This window comes from Peromyscus californicus, unplaced genomic scaffold (genome assembly GCF_007827085.1).
Source record: "Peromyscus californicus insignis strain IS unplaced genomic scaffold, ASM782708v3 Scaffold_13__1_contigs__length_99412109, whole genome shotgun sequence".
Lineage (NCBI taxonomy): Eukaryota > Metazoa > Chordata > Mammalia > Rodentia > Cricetidae > Peromyscus > Peromyscus californicus.
The window spans coordinates 86,137,506-86,158,195 of NW_026294424.1; the positions used below are offsets into that span (position 1 = coordinate 86,137,506).

Below are 20,690 nucleotides of genomic sequence, written 5' to 3' on the forward strand. Positions count from 1 at the left end.
TCTCTGAGTTGGAGGCCAGCCTGGGCTACTGAGTGAGTTCCAGGAGAGGTGCAAAGCTACACAGAGAAATCCTGTCTCGGAAAAACAAAAAACAAAAAAAGAGTTCGGAGCAACCAAGTCTGAAAGGCTTTGCTTTCTTGTATCTTACTTAGTTTGTGACCTTTTCATGATACTTCCTGGACACTGATTTGTGTCTATATCAATTAACATTTCCTTGGATGTCTTTCTTGGACGATTCCCCAGGATCCAACAGGATGAGCATCCATTCCCTACCCACACTCATGAAGCCGGCAAGGCAGGAGATGCTGAGAAATGAGGCCTTGGCCATCTCTGCTCTGGAGAAACTGCCCTGGATGCTTTTCCCAGCACTGTTCAAGGACGCCTTCCATGGCAGATTAACTAGGATTGTGAAGGCTATGGTGGCAGCCTGGCCTTTCCCCTGCCTCCCTGTGGGGGCACTGATGAACACCTTCAACCTGGAGATGGTCCAGGAGATGCTGGATGGACTGGATGTCCTACTTACACAGAATATTTGCCCCAGGTAAGCAAGACCCATGTAGGGTCCAATGGAGGACACTGGGGTACAGGGAAGAGATATGTGGGGTGCAGAGAATGGGGTCAGAGGTAGATGAGAGGCCTTTGGTAGCATCAGCTTGGAGGATTGCAGAAGCCTTGACCTGTGTTGAGCTCTGATGGAAAAGGACAGTTGGGTGTAGGGGAGGAATGGGGAAGATGTGGGCAGAGTGGAAGGAGCCTGTCCCTGTCCCTCCCACAGGCACTAGTTAGTACCAGGTCAAGCATAACTGAATGGAGGGAAGGGAGACAGAGGGCTACTGATGCAGCTCAGAAAGAGCCATTGCCTGGCACCATGAGGACTTTGTTGGGCACTCAGCGCTGGGGAAAAAACAAACAAAACACTGTCAAAATCCACACGGGAGAGAGGAAGAGCTGACGTTAGAGGTGTGTGGAAAGGAGCCGAATGTCTGTCGGGTCTTCTCTTGTCCGTGACACGTCACCTGTTTTACTCACAGGAGGGGCAAACTTCGAGAAATCGATTTTCGGAGAGTGCACCACAAATTCTGGACTGTATGGGCTGGAGCAGAGGATGGGGACTGCTCAGCAGAGACTGTGAGTGAGAAGCAGGAGGTGAAGCCCCCTCTCAGATATGAGCTGACCCGGCCTCTGAAGGTGATAACTGACCTTTACTTCAGGTTCCAACTGGATGAAGCAGAAACAAACTTCTTAGAGTGGGCCCAGCAGAGAGAAGACTCCCTACAGTTCTGCTGTGTGAACATGAAGATTGAGTCCTTGTCCCTAGAGAATGTCAGCACGATTCTGACAGTTTTCCAGCCTGAGCATATCCAGGTGTTGGAACTCAGCACAGATTGGAGCTGGCCCTCTCTGGCACAGTTTTCTCCCTACCTCGCTTAGATGAGAAATCTTCACACGCTTTCTCTAGCGCAAATTCCCGAGAACAGATTGGGGCTTGATGATATACCAGGCTCAGAGGAGAAGGAGCTTGTCGGAAATTTCCTTTCTCAGTTCTCCCAACTCAGCAGTCTCCAGCATCTCTCTTTGAATGGCATCTCTCTTGCCAGGAGGCACATGAAACTCTTGCTCAGGTAAGGATGCAGAGAGAGCTGTTTCTGCTACCAGAGCAAAACTTTGCCTTTTAGGGTAAAGAGTAGTGGGTCTGGTATCTTCTGGTCCTAGCACAATGAACAGTGAGTCATTAGCATATCTAAGCATGGTCTGTTTCTATTAACTGAATCAAGGTCTCCCAGGACCTCATGACACAGAGGCCTGATTTGGGGTAGGAAATGTGTGTGTGTGTGTAGTATGTCAACAATATAGTTGTGTGGGTCAGATTGAGTGAGAATGGTGTACTTTCTGTCTTAGAACCCTGGCTAAGCTAATGGCAAGTGAACAGAGAAAGCAGGGTACAGAAAGAGTGGAGGAACAGATGCCTGCAGAGTTCCCCAGATGGTCTGAGCTCAGATTGTGTGAACAGCCACCATGATGCCCTGATTTCCCATGTAGGAAGTGTTTTGAACTAGTAGGGGCTGAGTGGATGGGAAAGGCTGAAAGTGAGGTTGAAGGTCAGTGTCAGGGTTGGGGACTGTGAATCCCCACAGGGGAGGTGACAGGGGCAGAGGGCAGTGAGAACTAACTGCCTAAATGCTCTCAGGGCTCTCATGGGTTGGTCCTTACTGCATGTGCCCTAGGGTGCAACAGGCTGCCCTGGAATTCTGTCCTCAGTGAGGAAAAGCTGCCACAGAGCTGTGCTAGTGTGCCGCTGAGCCACCCACAGTGCTAGTGGCAGCTGTGGGTGTGACTGGAGTGAGCAGAATCCAACAGGCAGCACAGTAGATACTGACTTCCATCATTTGGTCCATGTGACCCGGGGACACACGTCCCCTTGTCCTGTTGTGTGAACCCACCCCACATGCTCTCCAGCATCATTTGTCAGAACTAACCCCTTGGTCTCTGTCTAGGAACCTGAAGACGCCCTTGGAATCCTTCTCTATCACTCACTGCCGGCTTTTCCAGTCACACTTGAAACACCTGTCCCGGTGTGAGCGGCTCCATCAACTAAAACACCTGGACATGTGTGGCGTTCCTCTGTCCTGTTTGAGGATGAAGCCTCTCAGAGTTCTCCTAGAGAAAGTGGCGAACACTCTTGAGACTCTGGGATTTCAGGGGTGTGGGATAAAGGACTCCCAACTCAGTGTTCTCCTACCTGCCCTCAGCCAATGCTCGCAGCTCACCAAGGTCGATTTTTATTTTAATGACTTCTCTGTGAATGTCTTGAGGGACCTTCTCCGCCACACAGCCAACTTTACCAAGATGACCACGGAGCAGTACCCTATCCCTCTGGAGTGCTATGATGAGTTTGGTTACTTCTCCAGAGAGTCAGTTGTCCAACTTTGCCGTGAGCTCATGGACACACTCAGGGCCATGCGGCAGCCCAAGGACATGTCCTTTGCTGCAGTTCTCTGTGGCAGTTGTTTGAAGCGCCGTGTGTATGACCTGGAGGCCAGGGTTTGTCCCTGCTTGCAGTAAAGAGGGGATTGTTACTTTTGGTCCTTGCCTTCTCAGGGTGGCTTTGTGCAGAGCTGTTAAAGAGAGTGAGCAATGCAGACACCTTCTGTGAAGGAGGGTGGGGGATTTGGAGAGGTTTTTAATCCAGGAACCTCAGTGTAGGAGGCACTGTGTGCATATCAATGATGGCAGGAGGAAAGGGCAATGCAGACAAATGTTTTTTTATTTATTTATTTTTATTTTTCGAGACAGGGTTTCTCTGTAGCTTTGGAGCTTGTCCTGGAACTTCTGTAGACCTCCTGAGTGCTGGCATTAAAGGCATGTGCCACCACTGACAGCTAAACTTAATTTTGTAGCTAGAGTTTTCCTGCCTGCCCCACAGTCAGGACAAATCTCTGTCACCCGCCAGTCCCACAGCTGCTCAGACCCAACCAAGTAAACACAGAGACTTATATTGCTTACAAACTGTATGGCCATGGCAGGCTTCTTGCTAACTGTACTTATATCTTAAATTAATCCATTTCTATAAATCTACACCTTGCCACGTGGCTCGTGGCTTACCAGCATCTTCACATGCTGCTTGTCATGGAGGCGGCTGGCAGTGTCTCTCTTCCCTTCCTGTTTCCTCAATTCTCCTCTCTGTTAGTCCCACCTATACTTCCTACCTGGCCACTGGCCAATCAGTGTTTTATTTACTGACCAATCAGAGCAATTTGACATACAGATCATCCCACAGCACTTCCCCTTTTCTTTTTTTCTTTTTTTTAAGATTTATTTATTATGTATACAGCATGTATGGCTGCAGGCCAGAAGAGGGCACTAGATCTCATTACAGATGGTTGTGAGCCACCATGTGGTTGTTGGGAATTGAACTCAGGACCTCTGGAAGAGCAGCCAGTGCCCTTAACCGCTGAGCCATCTCTCCAGCCCTTTTCTTTTTTTTTTTTTAAGAGGAAGGTTTTAACCTTTACACATCTCCAAAGCCAGCTTGGTATATTTGGGAATTTGGGCATAGCTTCTCTTACTACTTTCTGCTGGAGGGGGGCGCTGTATCTCATGGGGACATAAAGAAAATTTTAGGATCATGAAGTAGTCCATGAGGGTGTATCCTCAAAGCCAGTTGCCTTGAATTTGATCTAGATGTTGGATCATCTGGGCCATGGTGTCATCAGAGACCTTTCAGGGGGTCTTGGCTGGTCAAACCTGATGTATCTTAATCTGGAACAAATCCAGAGCCTCTGCCTTTCTGTAGAAACAAAAGCAGAGCCTCTTTTCCAAAGCAACATATCCTTATATCCAAATTTTGAAGTCAAGGTACCTTTAAAATATACGTTTTGGCATAACTCAACAGCTTTTGTAATCAAATGTTTTTCTTCAGTTATGAATATCAAAGAGAACATAATCCAGATTCTCTGTAAAGTAACCATCTTTATGTGGCTTATTTTTTATATTACCTTGAGCCTATTGCTTTAAACTGCAGCATTCTAAGACTGAAACAGCACTGTGGCTGCTGGCTCCACCCACTTCAGCTTCCCAACATGGTGGTGGTACATTTTCCACCAGCTCTGGGAACCATCAACTCTCAGAAATAGTGGGTCTATGCTTCTTTCAAAGCAGCGTAGCCCAGAAACCTCTTTTTTTTGTTTTGTACTAGCAAAGGCTAAATCCACCACGCAGCTTAATGTGCCACTTGCAGAGGCCTCATTCCCGTCATACTGCAGGTGCAGCACGCATGCCAGGAACCCACCATAGTAGCTTAAACACGCAGGCTGCCGCTAACTTGAGAGAGACAACTAAGGAACTGTTTTTAGCTCCATTTTAGAATCTTTTTTCTCAGGTTTTAGGTAGAAACTCTTCCCAACACATTGGGCACCATTTGTAGATTTATTTCTTATGTACAGTGTTCTGTCTGCATGTGTGCCTGCAGGCCAGAAGAGGGCATCAGATCCCACTATAGATGGTTGTGACCATGTGGGTGCAGGGAATTGAACTCAGGGCCTCTGGAAGAGCAGCCAGTGCTCTTAACCGCTGAGCCGTCTCTCTAGCCACAGAGCAAATGTTTTAAGTATGCCCTCTGCTGCTCTTTCCTCTGTCACTTCAAAACAAATATTTGAATGTAACTTGCTAGCCTTGAACCCTCATGAAATTTACTTTTCTTCGGTTTTAGTTATGTTTATGTGGTGAGGAGGTAAGTGCCTACTAACTACTGCAAGTGCCAGAGGCATCGGATCCCTAAATCAGTTACCTGACATGGATGCTAGAAGCCAAACTTGGCTCCTCTGGAAGAGGAGGAAGGGCTCTCCAGTCCTGAGCCATCTCTCCTGCTCCTGGCCTTGAACTCTTAATTCTCCTGATCTGTCTGTAGCTAGAGTTTTCCTGCCTGGCCCACAGTCAGGACAAATCTCTCTCACCTGCCAGTCCCACAGCTGCTCAAACCCGACCAAGTAAACACAGAGACTTATATTGGTTACAAACTGTATGGCCGTGGCAGGCTTCTTGCTAACTGTTCTTACAGCTTAAATTAATCCATTTCTATAAATCTACACCTTGCCACATGGCTCGTGGCTTACCGGCATCTTCACATGCTGTTTGTCATCTTGTCGGCTGGCAGTGTCTCTCTGTCTCAGCCTTCCACTTCCCAGCTTTATTCTCCTCCTTGTCCTGCCTACACTTCCTGCCTAGCCAATGGCCAATCAGTGTTTTATTTATTGACTAATCAGCAACACATTTGCCATACAGAACATCCCACAGCATCTGTCTCCACCTCCTAATGGCTGAGATTACCCATATAGACCACCCTATCCAGCCTGCGTGCTGCGTGGCTCCTAAAAGCTAGGTGACCACTGGTAAATAAGTCTCCAGTACATGGTCAGAAGTCCCTCTGCTGCCCGGCAGTAATGGTGCACACCTTTAATCCCAGCACGTAGGAGGCAGAGCCAGCCGGATCTCTGTGAGTTAGAGGCCAGCCAGCTCTCCAGAGAGAGATCTAGGACAGGCACCAAAAGTACACAGAGAAACCCTGTTTCAAAAAACAAACAAACAAAACAACAAAAGAAAGTCCCTCTACTGTCCTGAAGCCCTTACTACACCAGATAACTACATTATCACTATTCAATTGTGATCTCTATCTTTATTTTAATTTTATAATTTTCTGAGCCCTTAATTCTCCTATTTGTGGGTCTAATCTCATACCCACAAGATAATTTAGTATCACTCTTTTTTTTATTTGTGTTTATTAAAATATAGATCAATTTCTTCAATATTGATCACTGTTGTTGGCTGACTACCATAAAGCAATTAATTGTAAGGTTTTATATCAAGTATACCCTGGAAAGAAATAAAAAATTGAAAAGAAGTGATTGCCATGACAATATCATTTGAGACATAATCTTAGAATTAACCCTATAAACAGTCAGTCTTCACAGAGCAACACATCTTAGGAGAATGCACACTAGACCTCCCGCATGTTTACCTTGTGTTTTTCTGAACCAATGCATCTGCAGAGTGGCTGACCATGTGAGCAGGTTCTTCATGCCAGGCTCTCCCACGGGACTCCGTCTTCCTATGCAGAACAGTTTGTGATGGTGGAGTGACGTACAGCAGGGCCACAGAGAGGGAGGTCTGAGAGAGGGGATCGAAACCTCCTGCCGCTGGTTCATCTCTAGATACATTTCAGGATGGGGCCCCGAACCCAGAACACGGAGATTCTGGGTCACCAGCTTACCTGGTGCCCTGAACCCAGAACATTGAGATTCTGGGTCACCAGCTTACCTGGGGCCCTGAACCCAGAAAGAAGATGGAGATTCTGGGTCACCAGCTTACATGGGGCCCCCAAGCCCAGAACATGGAGATTATGGGGCCCTGAACCCAGAACATGGAGACTATGGGGCCCTGAACCCAGAACATGGAGATTATGGGTCACCAACTTACAGGGGATGTACTCTGATTCCTTACAACACATACACTGAGAACCTGGTTCAGAGATCAAGACACTGAAAAGCAAAGGTATCAGTACAAACAGGGCAAATGCTCTAATTTGGAATCAAGCCCCAGAATGTTAGAAAATTTGAGGGTATTTTGGTTGTTAGTGATGCTGCTTATATTTTAGAGATATGGTTTCAATTTATAGAACAGATTGGTTTGAAACTCACTTTGAAGGTGATTCTGTTCTGAAACTCACAGCCATCCTCCTGCCTCAGGTGGGGATGTAGCTCAGCTGGTTGAGTGCTTGCCTATCATCAAGAACCCCCTGGGTGATCCCATGCCCAGGCACCACATGACACCAGCTGTGGTTGTTCATGCCTCTAATCCAAGCACATAAGTGGAGGAGGAAGGACGATCCAAGTTCAAGGTTTTCCTCACTGTGTAGTTAGAGGCCAGCCTGGGCTAAGTGAGATCCCCTCTCCGAACAACTAAGAGCTAAAGACACTGCAGGAACTCAAATAGACTTCCTAAAGCAAGAACAGAGCTGACCCAGGAGCAAAGACTCTGAGCAAGAGGACAGCCACCCAGTCCCAAAGTGGTTGCTGGTCTACAGAGCTGGGTCCAGGCTAGGGGAGCAGAGAGGAGGGCTGCATCTGAAAATATGAATTCAAGTGGTCCCAGTTCCACAAGGGACCATGCTGTACTGCAGTCCTGGGGCAGATCTGGAGCTCATTGGAGATCTGGTGACATGAGCACCAATGGTCTGGTGACATAGATCAGTGGGTAGTGCCAGGTGTCTGTTTCCAGGATCCAGGAGAGGGATGGCAGACTTCAGTGATCCTGTGTGTCCAGTAACATCCAGTAACCTCTCAAGGGCTGCCTTTCTGATACTATGTTTTATGCTCACCTCTCCATTTTCTTCTGGTTTAATTAGTCAGTCCCCTAAGTGGTAAGTGTTTGTGTGAAGTCACTGTCTAGGCTGGAGAGATGGTGCAGCCCGATAGAGTACTTGCTGCTCTTGCAGAGGATGGGAATTTGGTTTCCAGAACCCATGTCTGGCAGCTCACAACCACCTGTAATTTCTAGCTCTAGAGGATCCTAAGCCCTCCACTGCCCACTGCCATCCCACCCACACACAGCATATACTCACATACACATGCACACAAATACACAGAAATAAAATAGGGCTGGAGAGATGGCTCAGTGGTTAAGAGCACCGACTGCTCTTCCAGAGGTCCTGAGTTCAATTCCCAGCAACCACGTGGTGGCTCACAACCATCTGTAATGAGATCTGGTGCCCTCTTCTGGCCTGCAGGAACACATGCAGGCAGAATGCTGTATACATAATAAATTAATAAATCTTAAAAAAAAAAAAAGAACTTTATGAGTTCAAGGCCAGCCTGGGCTACAGAGCAAGATCCAGGAAAGGCACAAAGCTACACAGAGAAACCTTGTCTCATAAAACCAAACAGGCCATAAATGTGATTAGTTTTTCATGGAAAAAATTACACACAATATGGGAAGTCTTTTGGAATTTGAACACACATTGAATAAACTACTGTACATAATGGAGGTTCTTAAGGATCAGAAATAATTTTTTTAATAAAATATAATTGCATAACTTCACACCAATCCCTCCCTTTTGTTCCCTTCTCCATCAGTTTCAAATTTGTAGTCTCTTATTTTTATTTTATTTATTTATTTATTTATTTATTTATTTATTTTTTTGGTTTTTTGAGACAGGGTTTCTCTGTGTAGCTTTGCGCCTTTCCTGGGACTCACTTGGTAGTCCAGGCTGGCCTCGAACTCACAGAGATCCGCCTGGCTCTGCCTCCCGAGTGCTGGGATTAAAGGCGTGCGCCACCACCGCCCGGCGTCTCTTATTTTTAATTGTTAATGTTTTATATGTATGCAAATAAATATGTAAATCCACTCTTGAGTTCATTTAATGTATGTATGTATACTTTTAGAGCTTTGTATTGGATAATCATTTAGAGTACTCACCTCTAGGACAGACAGATTGTCCCTCTCAGCAGTTCTTCAAATATATTTGATTGGTTTGTAGCTGTGAAGTTGTGTTCCAATCGTTCCTTCAGCAGCACCCCAGAGGCTGGCGTGTTCTGTTTTTGTTGTCATTCACCTGTTTCCCTTTAATTTACCTTTTATTTAGTTTTATTTATGTGTGTACGTATGTGCACATGCATGTGTGTGTCTACAGAGGCCAGAAGAGGGCATCAGGTCTTCTGGAGCTGGAGTTACAGGCACCTGAGAGCCACCAGACATGGGTGTTGGAAACGCAACTTTACCACAGGATGTGGTGGTGCATGCCTTTAGTTCCAGCACTCGGGAGGCAGAGATGGCCACAAGCTTCAGGGGCCCCAGTTCCTGGACCAGGTCTGTGACCAAACCGTGATCGAGGACTGGGTGTTCCATGTCCCTCACGTGGGCATGTTTCTGAGCGTGGTCATCCATCGGGGCCTTCGCCTCCTGAGCTCAGCCCTTGACCTTTCCACGCTGGTCCCCGAGTGCCACGTGGACCCAGGGCAGCCGTTTGAGAGCATTCTGGACGTGCTGTCTGTCATCTACCTCAACTCGCACCTGCCGGCCGGCCAAGCAGCGGCACCGCTGGCACCTGCTCTTCTCCACACAGCTCCACGGACAGAGCTTCTCTCAGCTGTGAGGCCACATCACACACCGGGGGGCCCTGCCTGCTTGTCCTCGAGGACAGGGACGGCCATGTCTTCGGTGGCTCTGCCTCCTGTTCTTGGGAGGTCAAGCCTCAGTTTCAAGGGGACAAAAGATGCTTCCTGTTCTCCATCACCCCCAGCATGGCCACGTACATGCCCACGGGTTACAATGACCACTTCATGTACTTGAATCACGGACAGCAGACCATGCCCAATGGACTGGGCGTGGGTGGGCAGCACCATTACTTTGGGCTTTGGGTGGCCGCCGACTTTGGGAAAGGACACAGCAAAGCCAAGCCCACATGCACCACCTACAACAGCCCACAGCTGTCTGCCCAGGAGGACTTCCAGGTTGATAAGATGGAGGTGTGGGGGCTCGGCGATCTCTTAGAGACACAGCTGGTCAAGAACAAGAAGAGCATCCTTGACTCGAATCTCGAGGCCCAATCCCTGTTGGAGATCAGTGGGCGGGCTCGCCACAGTGAGGGATTGCAGGAAGTCCCTGATGATGACTGAGGCTCCTGAACCGTGGGCTTCCTGGAGCAAGGTCGGGGACTCCCCGAGAGATGCAGTGCACACAGCGTCCAGATTCCTCACTGCCGGGTAGGCAGAGCCCCTCAGACCCTCTGCCCTGACTCTGGCTTAGCTTTAACACAGCCCACATTGCCACATCCAGGCCGTCATGGCTGTACTTAATCAGACCACAGCCACACCAAGAAAAATCCCTCTGAAGCCATAATAGGTGGGTGTCGCCTCCCAGGATCCCTGAGCATAGGTTAGAACTTCGGCCTTATACTTTGTTTTATGTCAGTGGAATCCAAAGACAGAGGCTTGAAACCTGCTGGAACGGTTGATTGTCAGTGGTGTGTATTCTTGACTCTGGGTCCCAGTGAGTACCCTGATGGCCCATCGTGAGTGGAAAGACAGGTGCTCAGATGGATCTGAAGGTCATGTTTCTGGGGGCAGGACTCTTAGAACAGGTGTGTGATGGGGTTCCCATCTAGCTTTTTCAACACTTTTTAAATGATTCTGATGAGCAAATGGGAAAACTTGACCTACCTGCCCAGGGACCAAGCCATTACTGTGCTGCTAACTCAGATATGAGGGCGTTTGGAGAGAGCAAAAGTCTGGGTGCTTGATTAGTGGATGCATAAGACCCATCCCTGAAATCAGTGGTGGGTGATGTCCAGTCTTGACTGGGAGGGGCAGCCTCTAGGTCTCCTCTGAGGTCACAGCTCAGGGCTTCTCAGGTTGATAACTAATAGAACAGTGTAGACTGACTTTAGAAAGACTCCAGTGATCCCGAGAGACTGAAGAGTACTCAGGTGGGCAGGGTGCCCATCACACTGAGTCATTGCCACCCAGTGTCACCCACTCAGAGGAGCCCCGGGCCCTTCTCTGAGACCTCTACCTCTTCTGTTTGCCTTTTTGCTATAAACTTCAACCTTTACAGATCTAATAAAGATTCTACCTTTGATTGTGTGTGTGTGTGTATATATATATATATATATATATATATATGTATATATTTGATTGATTGATTGATGTTATAACCTGACCGCTGTTTCCCCTCCTTCCTCTCCTCCCAGTCCCTCCGCCATTGCCCCTCTGGCCCCGCCCCACGGCACTCCATCCACTCCTCCTCCATTTCTATTCAGAGGAGGGCAGGCCTCCCATAGATATCAACCACATGGCATATCAAGATTAAGGCTGGATGAGACAACCCAGTGTGAGGATATGGAGTAAAAGCTACCAAAGAGTCAGACACAGCCCCTGTTCCCATTGTTGTGAGTCCCACAAGAGGACCAAGCTACACAACTGTTACACATATGCAGAGGGATTAGGTCAGTCCCATGCAGGCTCCCTGGTTGTCGGTTCAATCTCTGTGAGCCCCTGTGAGCCCAGGTTAGTTGATTCTGTGAGTTTTCTTGCAATGTCTGTGGTGTCTTCAGCAATAGGGAATTAACTTCACCTTCCCTGGGGAAACAAGGACAATAGCAATAGTCTATGCTGTTCTGGAGGTTTCTTGACTCTTCCTTAGGAGGTTGAGAAGAGGTTTCTCATGGTTGGTACTGCGGTTTGCTTAGGTATCTATGGCTCTTGGGTGGCACGTCATCATCCCCAGTGGTATAATTTCATCTCATCTATATCCATATGTATATACATATACTTGGATGTGTTACATATAATTTCACATAGTTATAAAATAATATGATCTCTTATATATTTATTCAAGCATTCTTAGTGTTGTTCATTGTTGTGCCCATGTCCCAAGACCCCCGAGCAAGACTACCATAAAGCCGATACCTGATGCAAAACACACAGGGGTTTATTGATAACAAGTAAGCCCAGGCTTGGTGGATGTCTAACACTCCAGCACAGTGGGTAGAGGAGGGTGGCTCTGAGCTCTCAGGGTGAGGGGTTTTTAAAGGGAAAAACAGCAAGCAGGGTGGTACAAGCCTTTGCATCAAATGATTGGATGAGGGTATGTAACCTTTGAATTTACTGGTTTGGAGTTACATGCTGCAGGCCGCAAGTATGTATCATAAGAACTCAGCTGGTTATGGCAAAGTCACTACCTGGAGGGATGAAGGATTTCCTCCAGAGAAAGCCAAATTCCAAGGAGCTTCTGGTGTTATTTGGCTTGTTATATATCAGCTGTCTTCTGTTATGAAAATCATGTGTGCCTTCATAGTTTTCCCAATTGACTTTTCCCCAAGAAGGGCTAACAGTGTGGACTGATCACTCTCTGGACATACACATTCCAGGTATTTGGAGAACAGCCTTAGGAAAGGTTTTCTCTGGAATCAGATATCTCCCTTGGCCACTTTCAAGGACTAGCAGTAATAACAGTCCACATGAAGGTCTCCTGATTTAAGGTAAATTCCACAAGGAGACACCACCTAGGTCAGGTGGACTTAAGTAATAGCTTTACACAATTTAGCTTGGACCCTCCTTTCTTACAGCCTTACTAACTTTATAGACCTCTAACTCCTTACCTAACCACTTCTAGGAATATTTAGATAACTTTTTGCGCTGACAGCTATGCACAGCCAGAACCCCAGTTCAAGCCTCCCTGTAATTATCATCATTGGCAGCAACCCAGCCAGGTCCATCCCCAGATGGAGGAAAGTACTTTATCACAGATACCTCTGTACTCTAAGAACAGACTTAAACATCCAGGCTGCCTGTTTGAGAAGGCCTGGCAGATGTGCCAATTAAGCTTTACTTCCTCCTTTCTCAAACCTTACCTCTGTTCCAGATCTCCCTTTAACTATCACCAGAGGCATCTAGCTGTACACAGGCTGCCTAGCAACTGAGCACACTTACCCCCACCTTGCAGAAAAAACGGCAGATAGCTTGGACAGATAGGAGCCATAGGAAAAAAGAAGGCAGTTTTACTTTCTCCCATTGACCTAGCAACTTATAGATTCTTAACATTTTCTACCAATCACATTTAAGACTATAGTTGAGCACATAAGAGCCCTCTTCTTAGATATTACCTGAATTTAGCCTTTAGTTAATTCATTTCCTCATTGGTCACTTCCCTTTGGGGTTGCAAATGATAATTAATGGTTATTGCCTTCCTATGTGATTCTTATCACCCCTCCGTTTGACCCTGGAAGCCTGGCTTTGCACTGCTAAGGGAATACTGCTTGTAAGTGTATATATACCAGGACTCCCAGGGCATGTGGAGGACAGAGAAGAGGAAAGAGAGTGGAAGAACTAGATGGGTAAGAACTTGAGAGGAACAAACTGAGATGGGGAAGAACTAGATTGAAGGGCAAGAAGAGAGGACTAGAGGATGAGATGGAAGATGAGGAAGAGCCAGATGGGGAAGTACTAGCTGGGTAAGAATAAGATAAAAAGGACCTAGATGAGGCAGAATTAAGATGAGACAATTAAGATAGAACTTAGAGGGAGTAATAGATAGGGAAATCAGGCAAGAAAGGAGCCAGTCACGAGAGCAGAACTGAAGCTGTGTAAGTAGGATGTTATGCCAGAGGAATTAAAGCAAGTGGACTATAGAGCTTGGTGTGCTGAGATTCTATTTCCTGAAAATAGTCCTCACCGTTAGTAGTTCTCTCTCCTGAGCCCCCGGGATGTATAATATTAAGGATGGTCCTGCTAATATTATACAAGACCTGGCGCCCTTGGATACCCAGTCTCAGGAAGAGTAATCTACCAAGCACACTCAAAAAGCAGTGGTGTGCTTGGCGGAGGCTGTCCAGAGATGAGGCAGTCTTTCCTGGGAGTTGTAAAGGTGACACCTGAAGTGCTGGCTACCAATGGACCTCCGGACCTCACCAAAGGTGCTGCAGACTGGGAGGAACCCCAGGCCTCTTTGTGGTGAGTAGTTGAATATCTCCCTTCCCTATTAAGAATCCTTCTTGCACCATGAGTCAGAAGGAGTCTAAAGAGAATCAGCTTTTGATAGAAGTTACAGGACACAGGCTTAAGATGAAAGGCATTTCAGTCAGCTCCAGTCTGTTTACAGGCTTAGATAAGGAAGCAACAGACTATCTGAATTCCATAAAGCCTCCTAAAAAATGTAAGGAAAGATTTAGGAGACCCCTAAAAGCTGCCAACCTTATGAGATTGATTTACCGTCAGACTATGATAAGTGGCAGAGATTCTAACCCCTCCCTTTTAGGGAGAAACCCGCCCGTTACTTCATTCAGGGTCTTACAAGGAGGTAACACAATATTCACACTACCAGACCTCCTGAGAGCATAAACCAGAGCTAATGAAGTTCACTATGTTCTCCAGAGTAGCAGCAGCGTCCTGCTACAAACAGGGTTTTTGTGTGTGTGTGCTAAAACTAAATGGATCGATCTAAGGGCTAACTTGAGCCTAAACTTCTAAATTGCTAACTAGGAGCTCACTCCAGCAGCCATCATTTAAATAACAATGCAAGCGCCACAGCCAGAGCCGGTTTAGAAACTAATGACAACTCCCAGCTCTCCTTTTCTCTCTCTTTCCTCTTTTTGGGTTGACTCTTAAGTTCTTGGTAATTTACAAAAATATTGGTCAAGTACAAGAACTTCAATTAACCCATTTCAAAAAAACAGGTCCTGGTTAGGGGTCACCCTACGACGACTTGTATGGATTCATCAGACCCCCGAAGAAGTTTGGGGGTTGGAATCCTAAACATCTGCCTTCTTCTTCTCTCTAAACCTAGCCATCTACTATCTGCATCTCAGCTCACTTCAGCCTGTATCTCCACCCCTCCTCTTTCTCCCCTTGCCATTCCGGGTGACTGTCTGGCTAGATATGGTCTGGACAAACCGGCTGCAGCTTAAAAAAAAAATCCTCCTCTGTTTTAGTTTTTTACTGTGCTTATCTCATTTCATGATACACCTTAAAGGAGTTATTAAATTGTTTCTCTCCTCATGTACTATATTTTTAAATAAGAGTCCCTGTTTCTATATTAAAATAACTTCAGTACAAACTTAATATTTTTAAGGTTAAACCTGACGGGTATAAAGCCTAAGTTCTAAGCTTATGAGGACAACTAACCTATAAATTGTTAAGAATAAGTTTACTTTAATTAAAGATAATTAAGAAATAAAACTTGTTGATTGATTGGCCAACCTAAACTGTTAACTGTTAAGGATAAGTTGTACTTAAGCTATAGCTATTAGAGATAATTATGTATGCAAATTAAAGCTTGATCATTTTATGATCAAATTCTCTAATGTATACAAAATTATATTTTTATGCATGCTAAGCATGCTAAATTTCATATAACCAGTTCATTACTTAGCCCCCTAGCATTTAAAAAGTAAGCTTTGGACAAAACTGTCATACCCCTTATTGCTAGGGTTTTGTCCAAACTATGCTTTGAGATCATTTAGATTATATCCCCATTTACCAGGTTTAAAGATAATTTGCCTTACTATCCAATTTCAAGTAAAAAATAGTTCACCTAAAAACAGATTTCAAAGTAATCTTTGACTGTTCCTTTGTTTAAAGGAATTCACCACATTGGCTGCTTTCAGTAATCAATCACCTGTATCTCCTGATGAATTAAATACGAAAATGTTTTTAGATGTAAAGTTTTTATAAGGATATGAAGAATTAGATATAAAGAATGTTTAAGAATGTTAAGAAATAATTTATTGGGCTGGAGAGATGGCTCAGTGGTTAAGAGCACCAACTGCTCTTCCAGAGGTCCTGAGTTCAATTCCCAGCAACCACATGGTGGCTCACAACCACTTGTAATGAGATCTGGTGCCCTCTTCCGACCTGCAGGGACACATGCAGGCAGAACATTGTATACATAATAAATAAATAAATCTTTAGAAAAAAAAGAAATTTATTATATATGTAGTGCAAGTCATTGGGATAGAGAAATATAAGATATGAACATCTAGATATGTTATAAATGATACATGGATCTCTGTAAATAACCTAGAGATACTGAGGATGTATGCCTAAGTTAGATCTATGGATAAAATTTTTACTGAGGTCTGAGATAGATATATAGGCTTTAAGAATGAACTTATGTACGCCTTAATACAAGAGTCTATGGGCCTCCCCAGAAGGGACATTGGGGCTAATTATAGGCCATAGCTCCTCTGCTGTACAAGGTATAAAAACTGTCCCAGGAAAGGTTGAGCCTGACTTTACTGAAGAGATTAAGATCATTGTACACCCCCCTACAAAAACAGTTCAGATTCATACAGGGCAACACCTATGGGGGCTGCCAGTTTGGATTCTAGGGATATGGCTTTCTGGTTTCAGAAATTAAGTATTCCAGACCAACTGAACACTTAAAATACAGGGAAAGAAAATAATTGGTTTGCTAGACATAAGCATGGATGTTTCTTATATTTCAGGAAAAGATTGGCCAAGTATAAACTTATGGCATATTCTAAATATTGGGCATATAAAGCCCCCCACCAGCCCTTGAGTCACCCCAACATTTGTTGTTTAATGAAAATCAGGCTTATAGACTGTTACAAGTACCTAAGAAATTAAATAAGCCGGCGGTGGTGGCGTACGCCTTTAATCCCAGAACTCCCAAGGCAGAGCCAGGCGGATCTCTGTGAGTTCAAGGCCAGCCTGGTCTACAAAGTGAATTCCAGGAAAGGCGCAAAGCTACACAGGGAAACCCTGTCTCGAAGGAAAAAGAAAAAAAAAAAGAAATTAAATAAAATTTATTAAAGCCAAGGGGAATCTCACAGCCTGGCTTCCCATCTCCCACGGCCATCCCCAGAAACCAAAAAATAATCATCATAGATTTACAAGATTGCTTCTTTACCATAACTCCTCAACCTAAAGATTGTCAGCATTTCGATTTTAACTTGGCTACTCACCCTGCCATGATGGAGACCAAAGCCAACATACAGAGCAGGAAATGCAAGTTCTGTTTATCCAGGACTCATTTTTTGAGCAGAGTTCCTCATTATATATACAGATTAACTATCAGAACTGTCAATTATAGCTTCCTCGCAGTCCCCAACCTAATAATATATATATATATATGTATATATGTATATACATGTATCTTGCAATACATTGATATAACTATAATATATCTGTGTAATAAAACTATGAAACTTAGGGGTCTATAGATTGGCAGATAGCTCTACAGGATATACTGGCACCTTTTCTTATGTCTGTCCAACAATTATAAATTCTCTCCCTATGGAAGCTTACCCATGAGGCTTACATCCTTATGATTTATAGTTATAAAATAAGAAGTAATACACCATTTATTTCACTGCTTTTCAATTTTAGGAATGCCTAGAGCTCATATATAGACAACGGCCTTACAAATACTTCAAGAGCTCCTAAGAATCGGTGGTTGATTTTTCATGTCTCCCGCTACAGGCATTCCTTATCCCCTCAGACCAAGCCTCAAAGCTACAACTAAGCCTCTGTGATCTTCTCACTAGTACTTAAAAAGGTCTTGATATTTTCATAATGTCAGGAAGAGGATACATGTCTTTATAGGACATTGACCCGCCTTTATGAATCCTGAATTGCCTGGTCACACCATATACTAGGCCACTGCAGGACAAAGGCGCTCTAAAGCTGCCAGACTGAATACAGGCTGTTATTTACCTCTAGATTCTTAAATATTGAGCGTTGAATATGAATAATTTGATACAATTCCAGATCCTTTTGATGAACTGTTCATCAATGATATAAAACTTATAGAAATATGATTAGAAATAATAATTCTCTTCTAAATGTATTTTATTAATTATTGTCAAAAGATAAATGAGACTTGAGAGATATATAAATGACACATTTCAGATTTCCTTCTCTGGCTATCCTGAAGCTTTTTTGAGACTCCAAGGACTCAATTTTGCTCTGACAAAATTTACCACTGTTATATTGCTAACATGTCTAAGATTTTGTCTATTAAGAAGGTTCTTACAAGCTTCAGGAGATCAAAATTTGCCAATGCCCACAAGCCAAGAAAGACCGGGAGGAATGCAACCTGAATACAGTTTTATCTCCCACTTACAAAATTTCTGTTTCTTCTCTGGGTGGGGGAGGAGCCTTCCCTCTCCCTAGCCTGATATCGCCTTCTCTCATCTACTAACCATGCATTTAATATTCCACAGGTACACCTAAGAGAAAAGTTTCCTCTTTAAAACTTCTCATCTTTAAAACTCTTCGGCTGCATGTTCTACCATTAATACATATATTTGTTTCCAGCAGAAATTCTAACCATTTAAAGAATTACAGGTTTTCATCCTCTAGACAATGGTCATGCTGTCTAGCTGCAGGTCTACATCCCACCCTCCAGCCCACATGGATGTGCTGTCCGGCTCAGCCCTGCATCACACCCTCCAGCCTACAAGAGAAGAAAGTCTGCTGCATGTGTCTCACAGAACCTGAAACAGCCTGCGCTTCCTGGGTTTCCAGTGCATTCCAGGCCTCAACCCCCCCCCCCAACTTCACCCCCATATCAGCAGGAAGTAACCATGAGAGATATCTACGGCCCCCTTTGTCACGTACCCCTTTTTCTGAACTGAACTCTCCAGCCCAGGGGCTAGACTGCCCTTAAAAAAATGCTCTATTATTAATTTTATAAGTTCTGCCCATGATCCTGAAATGTATGTACTATCAGATATTCTCCTTATGTACTTATGACAATTGTTCTGTATGTAAGTCTTGCTATGTATACCCTGACACAGGTTATTACTGTTTTCTCATAGCTAATAGTTTAATATTGCATTGATTACAAATTTAAATTAGGTAAGCTTCAGCTGCAGCCTAGGTCCCACAGGTGCTCATGACTTACTCAGGTAACTCTTTAACTATGCCTCCTTAAAATACAGGTTAACCAAATTAATATCGCTAACTAAAGATTAATAGATACAGCTAATGTTCCAAACTAACCATTTCTTTTTGATAAGTCACAATCATAGTATTCACTTTTTGGCCATATTATGCCATACCAGCTAATGGTAGATTTTTGTTACTGATCTGTTCCCTTTTTTAAGACAGAAATATTCTAACTATATACAGCTATATCTATTAGATGGTTAAACTAATCCTCAGCCTGCCATCTATATAGACTATCGATTATAAATATATATTATAGGTACAATATTGATTAAATATCAATATTAATTAATCATTAATTATCATTTTCAGTCATCTCCAAATTTAAGTTTATCTACATATTCACTGTCCTAGAGAAAATGAAAACTTTTTTTTTTAACTAAACAAAAAAATGGGAACTGCTGCCGGGCACAGGAAGATATAAGAACTTAGCTGGTTATGGCAAAGTCACTACCTGAAGGGATGAAGGATTTCCTCCAGAGGAAGCCAAATTCCAAGGAGCTTCTGGTGTTATTTGGCTTGTTATATATCAGTTGTCTTCTGTTATGAAAATCATGTGTGCCTTCATAGTTTTCCCAATTGACTTTCCCCTAAGAAGGGCTAATAGTATGGACTGATCACTCTCTGGACATACACATTCCAGGTATTTGGAGAACAGCCTCAGGAAAGGCTTTCTGTAGAATCAGATATCTCCCTTGGCCACTTTCAAGGACTAGCAGTAATAACAGTCCACATGAAGGTCTCCTGATTTAAGGCAAATTCCACAAGGAGACACCACCTAGGTCAGGTGGACTTAAGTAATAGCTTTACACAGTTTAGCTTGGACCCACCTCTTTTTTTTTTTTTTTTTTTTTTTGGTTTTTTCAGACAGGGTTTCTCTGTGTAGCTTTGCGCCTTTCCTGGAACTCACTCTGTAGCCCAGGCTGGCCTCGAACTCACAGAGATCCACCTGGCTCTGCCTCCCTAGTGCTGGGATTAAAGGCATGCACCACCACCACCCGGCTCTCCTTTCTTACAGCCTTACTAACTTTATAGACCTCTAACTCCTCACCTAACCACTTCTAGGAATATTTAGATAACTTTCTGTGCTGACAGCTATGCTCATCCAGAACCCCAGTTTAAGCCTCCTTGTAATTATAATCATTGGCAGCATCTGGCGAGGTCCATCCCCAGATGGAGGAAAGTACTTTATCACAGATACCTCTGTACTCTAAGAACAGACTTAAGCATCCAGGCGACCTGTTTGAGAAGGCCTGGTGGATGTGCCAATTAAGCTTTACTTCCTTCTTTCCCAAAACTTACTCTGGGGCGTTTACCCAACCCCACTACTCCTCAGAGTTTTCTTGAGTTTGAGCAGCAGGAAATATTAGATAGAAGGATTTATTGCGGAGACTATTGTGGAGATAAACAGAAAATAAAGGATAGCCTCGAGAGAGCCTGGAACCTTTTCCAACGCCCCGACTGTCTCTGTCCCAGGGTATTTATAGAGACACCAAGGGGTGGAGCAAAAAACCTCCCCCCCCACCCCCAGCACAGCCAAGTGCAGACCATCTCAGACACCTGCACTCAGGCCCGTGGTCCTAATTATCCTCTATGTGGACCTGCTGGGTAAAGCCAGGAGGAACCTGAAAACGGGCTCCCACACCTTACCTCTAGTTCCAGATCTCCCTTTAACTATCACCAGAGGCATCTAGCTGTACACAGGTTGCCTAGCAACTGAGCACACTT

At 44.6% G+C, this 20,690-nt stretch overlaps 1 protein-coding gene and 1 pseudogene across 1 annotated transcript; both read left to right on the forward strand.

Annotated features, from left to right (window-relative positions):
• The first annotated feature begins 1,038 nt into the window (after positions 1 to 1,038).
• On the forward strand, positions 1,039 to 3,916 carry LOC128108966 (PRAME family member 8-like). Its single transcript, XM_052735993.1, has 2 exons — positions 1,039 to 1,622; positions 2,496 to 3,916. Exons 1-2 carry the CDS (start codon positions 1,432 to 1,434, stop codon positions 3,061 to 3,063), a joined length of 759 nt encoding a protein of 252 aa, XP_052591953.1. The 5' UTR covers positions 1,039 to 1,431; the 3' UTR covers positions 3,064 to 3,916.
• A 3,745-nt stretch (positions 3,917 to 7,661) lies between these two features.
• Positions 7,662 to 10,430, forward strand: LOC128108804 (MTOR-associated protein MEAK7-like; annotated as a pseudogene).
• The last annotated feature ends 10,260 nt before the right edge of the window (positions 10,431 to 20,690 follow it).

Coding starts and splice junctions, on each gene's coding strand:
- LOC128108966 (XM_052735993.1), top strand. CDS start 1,432: ATGAGAAATCTTCACACGCTTTCTCTAGCGCAAATTCCCGAGAACAGA. Junction 1,623..2,495: donor CACATGAAACTCTTGCTCAG/GTAAGGATGCAG, acceptor GTCTCTGTCTAG/GAACCTGAAGACGCCCTTGG.